General features: G+C 41.7%; 1 protein-coding gene across 3 annotated transcripts; it reads left to right on the plus strand.

Annotated features, from left to right (window-relative positions):
* The first annotated feature begins 3881 nt into the window (after positions 1–3881).
* On the plus strand, positions 3882–12011 carry LOC123992759 (protein FAM222B-like). 3 transcript variants are annotated; one of them, XM_046294252.1, is made up of 3 exons: positions 3882–3940; positions 5980–6110; positions 6293–12011. In XM_046294252.1, the coding sequence occupies exons 2-3, from the start codon at positions 6026–6028 to the stop codon at positions 8422–8424; spliced, it is 2217 nt and encodes a 738-aa protein (XP_046150208.1). In that variant the 5' UTR covers positions 3882–3940; positions 5980–6025; the 3' UTR covers positions 8425–12011. The 3 variants fall into 3 exon arrangements, with proteins under 3 accessions (XP_046150208.1, XP_046150207.1, XP_046150206.1); XM_046294251.1 differs by having other exon boundaries at positions 3918–4195; XM_046294250.1 differs by having other exon boundaries at positions 3918–6110.
* The last annotated feature ends 2264 nt before the right edge of the window (positions 12012–14275 follow it).

Raw genomic sequence — 14275 nt, forward strand, 5'->3', positions numbered from 1 at the left:
AATCCAGAAAATCACATTGTTTGATTTTTAAGTATTAGCATTTTATTGCATGACACATCAGGAAAGCAGAACTTAATATTTGGTACAGAAACCTTTGTTTGCAATTACAGAGATCATACGTTTCCTGTAGTGCTTGACCAGGTTTGCACACACTGCAGCAGGAATTTTGGCCCACTCCTCCATACAGACCTTCTCCAGATCCTTCAGGTTTCGGGACTGTCGCTGGGCAATACGGACTTTCAGCTCCCTCCAGAGATTTTCTATTAGGTTCGGGTCTAGAGACTGGCTAGGCCACTCCAGGACCTTGAGATGCTTCTTACGGAGCCACTCCTTAGTTGCCCTGGCTGTGTGTTTCGGGTCGTTGTCATGCTGGAAGGCATCCTTCTTCTTCCTCCAAACACGGCGAGTGGAGTTTTGACCAAAAAGCTCTATTTTTGTCTCATCAGACCACATGACCTTCTCCCATTCTTCATCTGGATCATCCAGATGGTCATTGGCGAACTTCAGATGGGCCTGGACATGCGCTGGCTTGAGCAGGGGGACCTTGCGTGCGCTGCAGGATTTTAATCCATGACGGCGTAGTGTGTTACTAATGGTTTTCTTTGAGTCTGTGGTCCCAGCTCTCTTCAGGTCATTGACCAGGTCCTGCCGTGTAGTTGATGCCCCACGAGGTGAGATCTTGCATGGAGCCCCAGACCAAAGATGATTGACCGTCATCTTGAACTTCCATTTTCTAATAATTGCGCCAACAATTGTTGCCTTCTCACCAAGCTGCTTGCCTATTGTCCTGTAGCCCATCTCAGCCTTGTGCAGGTCTACAATTTTATCCCTGATGTCCTTACAGAACTCTCTGGTCTTGGCCATTGTGGAGAGGTTGGAGTCTGTTTGATTGAGTGTGTGGACATGTGTCTTTTATATAGGTAACGAGTTCAAACAGGTGCAGTTAATACAGGTAATGAGTGGAGAACAGGAGGGCTTCTTAAAAAAAACTAACAGGTCTGTGAGAGCCGGAATTCTTACTGGTTGGTAGGTGATCAAATACTTATGTCATGCAATAAAATGCTAATTAATTACCTAAAAATCATACAATGGGATTTTCTGGATTTTCTTTTTAGATTCCGTCTCTCACAGTTGAAGTGTACCAATGATTTTAAAAATTACAGACCTCTGCATGCTTTGTAAGTGGGAAAACCTGCAAAATCTGCAGTATATGAAATACTTGTTCTCCCCACTGTATATATATATTTTTATATGAAGTGAATTTTTTTTAAACCTATTGTGCCTTAATTTCTACAGGACCATAATATCTGCATGTACTGCTGCTCCTTTATATACTCTATGTATCTTCGAGTTCACTACTTTTTTAATCATTGGAAGCCTTTTACAATCAGTAGATCACATGGGATGCATTGTTATCATTTAGCATGAACTGAGCCTTTTTTTTGTTTAACTTATATACCTCTAGTCTCTACCTTACCATGTAATTTCAGTGAACAGTTAGCTGTTAAGAAGAGCAACCTCAGTGATTTTCTTCCAAAGGTGTACTCACCTTGCCAATTATACACTTCATGATTACTAGTCATTACGAGTCATTATCCATTCTTGCTATCATGTGATTATTGTATAGGTTATGGAAATTACTGTACTCTGTATATAACTTTTAATTTAACTGATTTTATTTGTATCCTTTTATGATGAGTAATGGGTTTTCACAATCAGGTGACAATTTGTATGAAGTGCTACTTAAAATAAGGTGCTTACTATCCTCAAATTTATTTAGGCTTCTACTACAAAACTCTGAGTAACTGGGAATTCTTCCCACTCAACAAGCAATCATGTGTTTTCATTTATTTGTATGTTGTAAAAAAATATATGTTTAGTACATTATTCCTAACACTTTCATTTATGACTGTAAGTCGCTTTGGATAAAAGCGTCTGCTAAATGGCTATTATTATTATTATTATTATTATAGCAACAATAATGGCCTTTTTTTAAACTAATCACAGAAACCTGATTGCCAGACCTTTATTTCTTTGGCTACGATGCATGTTTCTGAATTGGCTCAAAGTAAGTTGAAGTACTGAATTGACTTGAAGTTTGAGGGAGAGATTATGAATTTTGTGGGATGCTATGATCCAGGGTAATTTATTGAGAGAACTCTTTGCCCTGGAGAAGGTTCAGTATGTGAAATATTGAAGGGTTTTTGAGTCAAAGAAGAAGTAAAATGGTGTTACTCATAGCCAAATACTAGTCATTGCACCTTATCATTTTTTATTATACACAAGTTTTAGTTTTTTTATATATATTAAAAAAACATGAGCTGGGATATGTTTAAGAAATGAGTTTGTTCATTCTGTTGATTTCTTAATTTCATGTTTCATTTGATTAGTGTGACTTGACTATAACATTGACAGACATTTTTTTTTATATATAGTAATATGTCAATGTTAAACCATGTAAGACAGCCCTTCAGGTTCTGTGCACAATGTAATTTTAGCTAAAGATACCTTTCTCTGACAAGTGTATGATATACAAAGTTATCACTCCTGTTCAGACAATGCTATTCAATGTAATTAGTAATTTATCTTGCTTTTAATTAAATATAATTGTGAAAAAGGGTATATGTGCTGTTATACTATTGACATTCCACATTACCTCCATGTTTATGATCTGTTTGTTGAGCTCATTCCAAGACGGATAATCACAATCTGATTATATTGGCTTTTTTTGTGGAGGTAGACTAACTTTCTTCTTGTTTAGTATCACTATTTACGTTATAATCTTAAACAAGGTGGAGAATAGCCCTTTGTACAAGGATAGGGAAATGGCAGATCTTGTTCATTTTTAATATATGTGGATGCCATCATCACTGATTTGGTGACTTGCACTATTTAACATAAGATCACGGGAAATGGCAAACCAAGATGGGAAAAGTCCAGCTATCATGTAAGTAGACCGATCCTTACTTGCTCAGTGCTTTTTTTGTAAAGAATATCAGTTCTCAAACAATGTTCAATTTGAAAAATGTTGTCCTTTTCCCCCTCCCAGACATATCGTAACATTCTTTGTAATAAGTCAACTGTAAGTTACTACTGTGAAACTGTTATGTTTATTTTTGCTGCCCTCATTGATTTGACTAATTGCAGCCAATGTAATTTTTCTAATACTGTGAAAATGTGTCAGTTGTGTAGTAGCTGTAATTTTGATTTTTGAGTTGCATTGTCGCTTCACGTCCAAATGCATTGTTCTGGCTAAGCATACAATTTGTAGACAAACCACTGAAGATATTGTATGTTTGATCCAGAGGTAATTTGGAAATGTGCTTTTGTCATTTTTTGTGGGAAAATCAACACTTTACTGTTGTCAAATGTAATCATTCACAGTGCATGTACTTATGCCACCAGTTTTGTGGTAATGTAGATGTTTTTTCTCAACAGGACACAAGTGATCCTACATATGTGTGAATGTTATTCATCTGTAACATTATATAAAATTACCATATTTGTCATCATCTGTCATTCTAATAAAATTACAAATAGTTGTGCTGTTTTTCTAATGGCAATGTAATAATTCAGTAGACAACAGGGTGGGTGTACATCATATATTGTAATATGGTCTGGGGTGAACAGTATAATCAAAGCTAGCTGACACATTCATGGCATGTAAAACCAGTTAGTAAAGTATTGCATTCTAGCAAGACTAACTTGAGCCAAGGCCTGTCATTCATTCAATCAATCCTTATCATAATTCGTTTTTAAAACTTCTTGCATGAAGAATCTCAGCACTTCCATCTCTTGTCAGATCACCAAGGAATATTAGTCAGGCATTCAGTATGCACACCTAAAATATACCGAATAAAGGGCCTAGAACTCCGGGTGCCTAATGCGCATGCTTTCTCAAAGTTTCTGTTGCAGAAAGCAAGCAGTAGAAAAAGCATCGGTGAGCTAACATCATAACCAAAATATCGATGTTCGATCATCTCGCAAGAATGTTTTCTCAAATACCTGTCTCTTGATTTCGCGGGGGAGTATGTATTTTGCGAATTATGACTTTCCAGCGTTTCCTTTTGCAAAATATTTACTTCAGTAGCTATCAGACGCCGGTTATGATAGCTGGCTAACGTTAGCTAGTTAACCTAGCTGATCGCTAGCAGCACAAAGAAGTGTGCAATGCTTTGTGGTGCTATGACTCGAGGTATTTAACACTAGCTTGTTTGCTCGCTATATTGCTTGCTTCTTTATCAACTGACTAACTTAATGGTTAACTTCGTGTAAACAGTACGTTAGCCTAAGCAACGTTACTGATTAGAACTACAATGCCTGTGTTGTGTAGTTTGTTTGGGGAAAAAAAGTACTTTTTGGCACGCTAATATTGTGTAGCTAAATAGTTAGCGCTCATTTACATTTTAAGTAGTCTATTGACTACTAGACAATGCTAGTTTGTATTTATACGGTCTTTGTTCATAACTAGTTATATTAATGTCCTCGCATTCTAGATCAGAGAAACCCTACCCAGGCCAGAGCCAACGTTTGAAGGACTGTTATTGATATTCAGTCATCAGACTGTCTGAGTATATTTATTGTAACAAGTAGCTCCATCCTTTTCAAGAACTGGTCAGTGTAAGACTTTGCATTCTTGAGTCATTGGGACTTCTGGGTTCTGACAAATTTAGCTTTGTTCCAGAACCGAAAGGTGTTCTGGGTGACGTTAAAGCACCATTACATACTTTAAACACAGCTGTCCTGCATCGCTTAGTATTGTAAAGCATTTACATTATAGTCATTTAGCAGACTCTGATCCAGATTGACTTACAGTAGTGAGTGCATACATTTTCTTACTGGTCCCCCCACTATTGGCCCAGCATCATTAGGGATTGGCCGGAGTCGGCAGTGATTGTTAGTAAAAATTTGTTCTTAACTGGCTTGGTTAGATAAAAAAAAAAAGGAATCTAACCCACAACCCTGGGGTTGCAAGTGCCATGCTCTACCAACTGAGCTACACATAAGCACTAGACCTGAGCTCATTTTCCCTGGCTAAACAAGCATTTCGGTACACCCGCAATAACATCTAAATATGTCTTTGTGACCAATAAATTTTTATTTAAACCAGCTGGCTAACGGAACTATGCTAGTTTTCAACCTCATTACAAAACTTCATATACTGTACTCTCAACTTTAAAACTCCTTTGCTAGTTATAAAATAATGTAACTAAGTCATTTGCTGGAAAGAAACTTATATTGTATTTTGTTAAAGTCGTGACCGTTTCAAGATATGACGTAAGACGACAGTTGGCGTAGGATATCATTGCTACTTAACTCTGATCCAAGTTCAGTTTTGAGGTCCACCATCTTCATTGGCATAGGGTTAGCTGGAAGTATCTGACTGGTCTTGGAACTGTGACAACAGGCAGCCTCTCCCCGCTTGGCTTGATGGGATATGTAGGGATTTTTCCATATGTACATGGTCTTGTACCCTTACCCTTTTTTCAACTGACTTGTAGTTGTTGATTAAATCTGACTTTACTGGATTACTCATAATGTCGAGTTAATTGACTCAAGAAAACTTGACAAAATATCAACTCTACACATCGCAATGGCTAAATTACTTCTGGAGGCTAAGGGTCTGTGGAGCTCTTCCTCCTCACCACTCTATGGGCCCTGGTCAGGAGTAGTACACTATATAGGGTGTAATTTGGGATGCAGATACAGAGATTGGTGGAGCCAGCTTGAGGTTCTCTAGCCAGTAGCCATCATGCAGTATGTCCTGCTGTGCCCTGGGAAAGGAGAAACGGCGTCTCCATCTTAAGCCCCCTGCTCTGTCTGTCTAGCGGCAGGCAGGGTGTTTGCTGTAAAAGGCTGAGGCACAAATGCGGGCTGATTACCAACTGACTGCCATTTAAGAAAGGTTACAATGTACTGGAAATAAATAGCCTTATGGCTGAGTCATTTTACATGGTCAATGTGGCGTCTCTCTCTCAGCATGGTGAGGAGAGTGTTTCCCATGTTGCATTAGTGGAAGTGTGACATGCTGGCCTGTCTGCCAGCATCATCAGGTGACCCTACAACCCGATTTCTCTCCCACACGCAGATGAACACTGGACTTCAGCAATGTAAGTGTTTTTATCTGATAGAATTTAATACTATAGTTTCATAGAAATCTAAAATCAGTTTCCTATTCATATTTCTACTTAATGAGTTGTAAATCCTTTCCAGTCACTAGTTGAATGAAGAAACTTTGGTTATGCAAAAATTCCTTGTTCTGTCTCTCTCTCTGTCCTTCTTTCCATCCTAGGGGACACTACACAGAAGATGAGATCTGCCAACTATCCAACCCCAGCAGAATTAGATGCCTTTGCTAAGAAAGTCGCCAACAAGCCTCTGACCATAAAGATCTTCCCCAACAGTGTCAAAGTACCTCAGAGAAAGCACATCCGCCGCACAGTGAACGGGTTGGACACGTCCAGCCAGCGCCACAGCCCCTACCAGTCTCAGGTCAGCAGCACCAGAGCGGGCCTCCTAGCCGTCCTCCGCACTTCGACCGGGAAAAGCGCCATCAAAGACACAGACGGCAGCCAAGCCCATCTGCTTCCCAAAGCAACCATGAACCTCCACAGCGGGTCACACGTCGCTCAAAGCTCTTTAAATCTCCCCGAGCCTGTCCCCCACCTCCAGGGCATGTCCCAAACCCAACACCAGGCATTGAACCAGAAACAGCACCTCCCCCACCCACATCCACAGCATGCTGTACAGCAGCACAACATGGCTCATCGTGTGACTTCACAGCCACAGAATATTCCTCAACCTCACCCTAAAACTTTACAGCAACAGAACATGGCCCACCCTCAAACTTTACAGCGGCAACCAAGCTTGTCCCAGCTGCAAACTGTACAGCAGCAACAGCAGAATCTGGCGCACCCCCAGAATATCCAGCGGCAGCAAAGTTTGCCTCACACGCAGACTTTACGACAGCAAAATCAGACTCGGCCACAAACCTCACAGCAGCAGCATCTTTTTCATCCTCAGACGCTGCAGCACCAGACTCTTCCTCACCAACAAGCTTTAGTACAGCAGGCTGTGGCTCAGGCTCAAGGTCTCCGGCACCTGCCTGACTTAGCCCAGGCCCAGCCTCCACCTAGTCTGCAACATTCCCAGGGCATGCAGCAACCCCAGAGCCTGTCACAGCCTCTCCCCCAGGGCCTCCGGCACCAGCCTGACGTAGCCCAGTCCCAGCTTCCACCCAGTCTGCAACATTCCCAGGGCCTCCCCCCATCTCAGCAGTTCCCCCAGGCCTCCGGTGCCGGCCCTGGCCCTCCCTCTGCCCTGCAGCCCCAGCCAGGCCCCCCCTACGGCCCCAGGAAGCTGCCAGATGCAGACGTCCCGCCAAACGTAACTGTATCTACCTCCACCATCCCGCTATCCATGGCGGCCTGCCTGCACCACAACCGGCCGGGCACAGACCTGAGCATCATCGTGCACCAGATCAACCAGTTCTGTCAGGCTCGGGCCGGAATGGGTGCCACCTCGGTGTGTGAGGGCCAGATAGCCAACCCCAGCCCCATCAGCCGTAACCTTCTCATCAATGCCAGCTCCAGGGTCAACACACCCCACAATCTGGACCTCCTTCCCTCCGGCCTGCTGGGCCCCACAGAGAAGGCCCCTGGAGAGTCCCAGGGCCCTGCTGGTGGCCTACAGCCCAACATAGCTGTCATGAACAGGTTGCCACCTGCTTTCCACACTGACATAAAGCAGCAGTTACAGCAGCAGCAAGTACAGCAGTTACAACAGGTTCACCAGCAGCAACAGCTACAACATCAGTTACAGCAGCAACTCCAACAGCAACACTCCTGGAACCAGCACCAGCTGGCTCACATGCAGCACCTGCCTGAGGGAACCAACCCCAGCAAGAACCCCAGGAGAGAAATCCCCTCTGGGCCTGTCTTCCCTGCCAACTATCCCCACGTGCTGCTGGCCTCGCAGCCACAAGCCTTCTACCTTAAACACCCATCAGACAAGACAACCCCCTCGCCCTCTGTAACCGGCCCACCGGGTGGCACCATGCTCAGCTCCACCAACGGGTGCTACCTGCAGGCTCCATGGGGCAGTGTCCTACAAGCAGGCAAAAGTGATGGTCTTGGCCCTCTGGATTTGGCCTTCCAGGGGGGCCCGTCAGGGGCCTCCATAGACTGCAGCACACCAGGATCACAGTACCGACCAGGAGCCAGACCCGGGTTCCCAGGTTCGGGTCAGACCAAGCTGATGAAGCAGAACGTGTGTGATTACCTGGCTGGGGATTTCCAGGCATTCCAGCATAACCCGGGTGCCATGGGGAAGATGCACAGGCCCCCCATGGGTAGAGCTCTAGCCCAGGGCCCAGAGCTAGGCAACGATAGAAATATCCCCGCTCATCACCCAGGCTATAGATAGCAGTCTTCACCTCACCAGTTGTGTGTCATGGTTGGTGAATGATTCAAGATTATAGATAGAAGGCAGTCTTCACCTCACCAGTTGTGTGTCATGGTTGGTGAATGATTCAAGATTATAATCAGGTGTCCACATGTAGAGTTCTTGCAAGTGATCAATTGACTGTTCTCCCTAGTCGGTTGCTCCTGCTGTCAATGTTTAATCGCTGACTTATGTGTTTTAAAAGTAGGTCCTTAGCCCTTAAAGGTATCTGTTAAACCTTAGTGCCAGATGAAGGGTTTTTGGTTGTTATTCTAATGATGAAGAATACTTACTCATACCACAACATGGACATCTGCTTCTTGTAGTATTTTCTGGAATACTCTATTGTGATCTAGGACTAAGTAGAGAACCTAGTAGGGCTACTTCCTTTCCACATAATAATTACCATAGATATCCCCAGGTTGTCATGGAACCAACCACGCCCTTTTACAACATTAGTGGCCTAATAGCTGCCAATGCAGCGGCTGAAAATAGGCCAGGAAATTACACCCCATGTTTACATTTGAATGGGTATTTTTGTATGCTAATATGAATCAGGTTCATGTCTGAGTATATTCTTACTTCAATCTCTCCCCATATAGAGTAAGGTACTGCTACAACCATTTTGTCCTGTCCTCTTGTGTGTGATAAGACCTTAAGACGGAGTACTTTAAGTCGTTTTTAGTTCTAAAGTTTTTTTTATCGCTACCTTGTTCTGTTACTTAAATTAAGTTGTCTCTACTTGAATTTCTCCAGTGACGCTTTCAGTATGAGGACTAAGAGAATCGAAATGTCATGCTAAACATTTACAAAAGGAACAAAACCTCCCTTTGGGAAAAACATTAATTGTTTTTTGAATAATGTGAACCCAGTAGGATCAATCCCCTGATCTTGAAAGGAATTGTCTGTTTGCTTAGACCAAATTGATCACTTGCAAGTGTGCAAGTACAACCGAACATACCGGAAGGTTAAAATATTTATTTGTTTCACCACTATACTACTGTAAACAAGTGAATGGATTCCTTGTGGATCTTTACCTGTCTGGGGGTTCTGGTAAGCTGAGGGGTATCCTACGAAGCAGGTTTGAAGAGTTAACTTTGGTCAACTGTCAACTTAATGAAAAGTATGGCATTCGATTAGCCATGTGCAACGTGCAGTTACAAGCCTGCTAGAATTAGTGGCAGGTGTATGAGCAAAATCCACTGTCTGAGCTTGAATGTGACGCTAACAGAAGCTGATTCGCTTCAGAAAACAGATCTGGTTTGCTTATTGGGATACCTCTTTTCCTTCACTTGCTAGCCTAACCCTAACTGTATTGTCTCTACTACCTAGAAAGGAGAACTGAGGTTCAGTCCAGTTATTTTAAAGGCAGGTTACCTCCTCATGCTTGTAGTTGGGTCTAGCCATAGAAATATAATTACGTCTAAGTAATGATATTTCTATGGGTCTAGCATGCTGCGTTTTTCCTCAGTTTAATTTGGCTTACTCTTTCCTCCTCCCTGATAACTCTTGGGGAAAAAGCCTTAAATGTTATATTAGTTACCTTCTACCTTAAATGTTGACTTTTTACACCATGCCGGATTTCCTTAAACAGTGCATGGTGTCGCATCCTATATCAAATTGTTTTCATTTAAGGCCATTGTTAAATTGCTAAGTAAAAGTCCTCCTTTTAAAGGATAATAAGTATGAATAGTGTTAAGTAGAGTTTCATAGGTGTGTGGCACTGGGCTGTAACTATGGTCTTTGGACTACGTTTCTTTCGTTGTTTCTACGTGACAAATGCCCTACACTAATTTAGTTCTTAGCTAATTTATTTATTTGAACACTGCATCCTGAAGCCATAGGTTTTTCCACACGGGTGCCATAGTAACGCATATGATCAGACACAAAACAATGCAAACTGACGTCTCAACTAGCTGCATTCGGTAAGCAATGGAAAGGTTAAGTCATAGAGGTAATTTTATTTATAGGGGTTATGTAGCCTTAAAGGGGCTACACTTTTTTGTTTTGTTTTTTGCATTGTCATTCAGAAAATTGCCATAATATATCTGCAGTACTAGGGGAATGATAAGTGTTTCACAGTATTACTTACCTGCCCGCCAGTGCTGTTATAAACACCTATTGATTTCTCCCGCCAGAGCGGCATCTGTCAAAATGGGAAAGCTGTTTTGCCTTGCCTGTGTGAAAATCGGTCAAGCAGCCAATGTAAAAATGTCTCTAATTTCCTGGTTGCTAAAATTCTACACGGTTCGCTCATTTTCAGTTTGTGAGAAAAACAAGCACTGAATAGTGGAGGGAATCATTGTACCATCTAAATTGCTGTGAAATATCTTTTTAATAACAAAAAAACGTTTTTTTTTTTACAGCTGTTTAAAGCTGGTGGACCAAAACCCGAAAGTAAAAGGCGCAAGCGTGTGTCTCCATGTTGTGGGGGAGATGGTACATTTGTTTTGAATGCAGCCTAGTGCTGTTGCACTTCTCCTAGCTTCCACATAGGGGAGATGTTCTGTGTAGCACCTTTAATGTTATGGATTGAGCTTTCTTCCCTGAGGGCAGTAGCTAGATTCTGTTTGGCTCTTACTACTGTTGTGTTCCTGATGTGCCTGGCCCTTGAAGCTGCTATCGAATTCTAATCTGAACACACAAGAGTGTGTGTATAGTAATGATGTATGGGTTGTACTATTGGAATAAAGGTTCCTATTTATGTGTTGCCATGGATTTTTGAAATGCGAGATCGTAAATCTGTGTAGTGGAAATGGACCAACTGTTGCTGCAGTGAACCAAGCGATGTACCTGTTGTTCCATTTGACCTGATTTACTTGTTCTATAATGTTGTACAGCCATGCTACAGCCCGAGAACGTCAGGTTTACAGTTACACTTTCTAATATTAAGCCCAGCGGAGACATTTCATATGAAATAGTATGTGTGGGTGTGTGCGAGAGAAAGGGTGTAAAGCCTAGATACTTATGCACACACGTGTGCACACTACACAGTGGTGCACATCTCTCCATTTTGGGGGGGACCAAGCTTCTAACTGTAACTACTGATACTGGACAGGCGTCCGCGTTTACATACCGCAATGATTCCAGACAATGTTGGGAGTCTGAACGGCTGCTGCTGAATCACTGACCAAACTCACCAAGCCTTCCCCTCAACCATAATCACCATGGCCCAAAGCCTAGTTACATTCTATGTCTGAAATGGCATCCTATTCACTACATAGTGTACGACTTGACCTAGGGTCATAGTCAAAAGTGGTGCACTATTTCAAAAGTAGTGTGCCATTTTGGATGCTAACATTCTTTCGCCATGTTGGTTTGCATTAGTTTTAAAGAATCATGCTATTTTAAGGTTGTGACAAAATAGTGGTCTGCTGCCCTCTAGACAGTTGTAGGAACAGAATGTGGGACTGTGATGTTAATGGTGCTGGTGAGTGTTTTTGCTCCACATAAGTGGAAATGTGAGATGAATGGCAGTGGTTGTGTTATTCCAGTTTACCTATCCTTGAACTATGCTTTGCACTAACATTCCCCCCTAACCAAAATAAAGTTTGCATTTGCAAAACTGATACCTTTTTATTTTCAGTTTATTTTATTTGTAACAGCAAGGCTTGAGATGTCTATGAAACAGGGGATTTTCAAAGGATATAAAACATTTCTAATAGTCTGTCAATTCATGGATGGAATGAAGTTAAACACTTCTAATTGTTTATAATTCCCAAACATCGATTATACATTTATGGATTTGTTGACAGTCTAGAAATAATATCCAATAGTCATATGGTTGGTGTGCTAATGTAAGATTTGACGGACACCAATGCAAACATGTCAGAAATCACCGTCTAGGGTGTGTGAGGTTAGGTAGGATGAACTCAAGACTCCAGAGCTCATGGATGTGGAGCTGCGGCAAGTGGACAAGCTAAACCTTTTCAGGATAGAGCCATCTCCCTGCAAATACAAACGTCAGCTTGAGTGGATATGGTTCTGCTAATCATTGTTGCCTCATACTGGCACCTTCTGTAGCATACTGGACAACACCTCTTTATATGTATATTAATGTATCGAATAAAGGCCAATACAAATATAGTTGAGATTTATTAGTTTCAATAATGGACTTGAGCAGATGAGGTATAACCTCCGTTAGCTCTACAGATCTGATTGTCACCATACATAAGTGTTATGGTGTGGTCTGATGGCACACGAGGGTGGGGTCTGATTATGTCACAGTTACCAGGATCCTCCTTGACTATACCCAGGTCTGTCATTTTTCCCAATTTACTTCCTCAACTCTAAACATGTATAAAAATACTTAAGGTCACACCTGCAACAATAGAACCACTGTAGCCATTGCCTAATTAAGTGATAATGCCAGAGAAGCTGGTGTTTGGAGGATATATTGGCACAGTTATTGTTACCAGCAAACCGTGCCAATATATCCTCCAAACACCAGCTTCAATGGCATTATCACTTTTATACAAAGGGTTTCCAACATATTCAAATAATGACTGACATTTTCATTAACTTTATTTGTATTATTTTATTCATACTATTTCATTCATAAAATATAGTCCGGACACAAATCTAGGGTTGCTACCCAAGCCGTCTGGTCGTTCGTTCTATTGGTTCGGTTGCCAGAGACGTGACCCATACTTTCATTCTATTTGTTCTGTATCTATGGACAGGACCCAGTCGTTTGTTCTGAATGTTCCATTGTCATACTGGCAACGTCCTTATCGCTGGAGATCAAGTTTAACAATTGCTGGGCTGATGAGACAGTGGATTGCGCAGTCAGATGGAACAGAGTAAATAGGCATTAGACCCAGGATTAGACCCACCTGTTGTATAATCTCACATACAGTACCGGTCAAAAGTTTGGACACCTACTTATTCAAGGGTATTTCTTTATTTGTACTATTTTCTACAATGTAGAATAATAGTGAAGACATCAAAATTAGAAAATAACACACACGGAATCATGTAGTAACCATAAAATTGTTAAACAAATCCAAATATATTTTATATTTGAGATTCTTCAAAGTAGCCATCCTTTGCCTTGATGACAGCTTTGCACAATCTTGGCATTCTCTCAACCAGCTTCATGAGGTATTCACCTGGAATCCGTTTCAATTAACAGGTGTGCCTTGTTAAAAGTTCATTTGTGGAATTTATTTCCTTTAATACATTTGAGCCAATCAGCCATGTTGTGACCAGGTACGGGTGGTATACAAAATATATATACTTTTTTTAACCTTTTATTTAACAAGGCAAATCAGTTAAGAACAAATTCTTATTTTCAATGACAGCCTAGGAACAGTAGGTTAACTGCATTGTTCAGGGGCAGAACGACAGATTTTTACCTTGTCGGCTCAGGGATTTGATCTCACAAACGTTCGGTTGCTAGTCCCAACACTCTAACCACTAGGCAACCTGCCACCCTAATCCACTGTTTCATCAGCCCAGCAAAAGATAGCCCTGTTTGGTAGAAGTCCATAATATGGCAAGAACAGCTCAAATAAGCAAAGAAAAACGACAGTCTATCATTAAGACATGAAGGTCAGTCAATATGAAAAATTTCAATAACTTAACATTTTTTCAAGTGCAATCGCAAAAACCACCAAGCGCTATGATGATCCTGGCTCTCGTGAGGACTGCCACAGGAAAGGAAGACCCAAAGTTACGTCTGCTGCAGAGGATACGTTCATTAGAGTTAACAGCCTCAGAAATTGCAGGCCAAATAAATGCTTCACGGAGTTCAAGTAACAGGCACATGTTCAGAGGAGACTGCATGAATCAGGCCTTCGTGGTCGAATTGCTGCAAAGAAACCACTACTAA

The sequence above is a fragment of the Oncorhynchus gorbuscha genome, linkage group LG13, assembly GCF_021184085.1.
Source record: "Oncorhynchus gorbuscha isolate QuinsamMale2020 ecotype Even-year linkage group LG13, OgorEven_v1.0, whole genome shotgun sequence".
Taxonomy (NCBI): Eukaryota; Metazoa; Chordata; class Actinopteri; order Salmoniformes; family Salmonidae; genus Oncorhynchus; species Oncorhynchus gorbuscha.

Bases quoted from the DNA above. Each gene is read 5' to 3' on its own strand.
- LOC123992759 (XM_046294252.1), top strand. From the start codon at position 6,026: ATGCTGGCCTGTCTGCCAGCATCATCAGGTGACCCTACAACCCGATTT. The intron at 6,111-6,292 runs GTAAGTGTTTTT...TTTCCATCCTAG, and splicing joins GAACACTGGACTTCAGCAAT to GGGACACTACACAGAAGATG.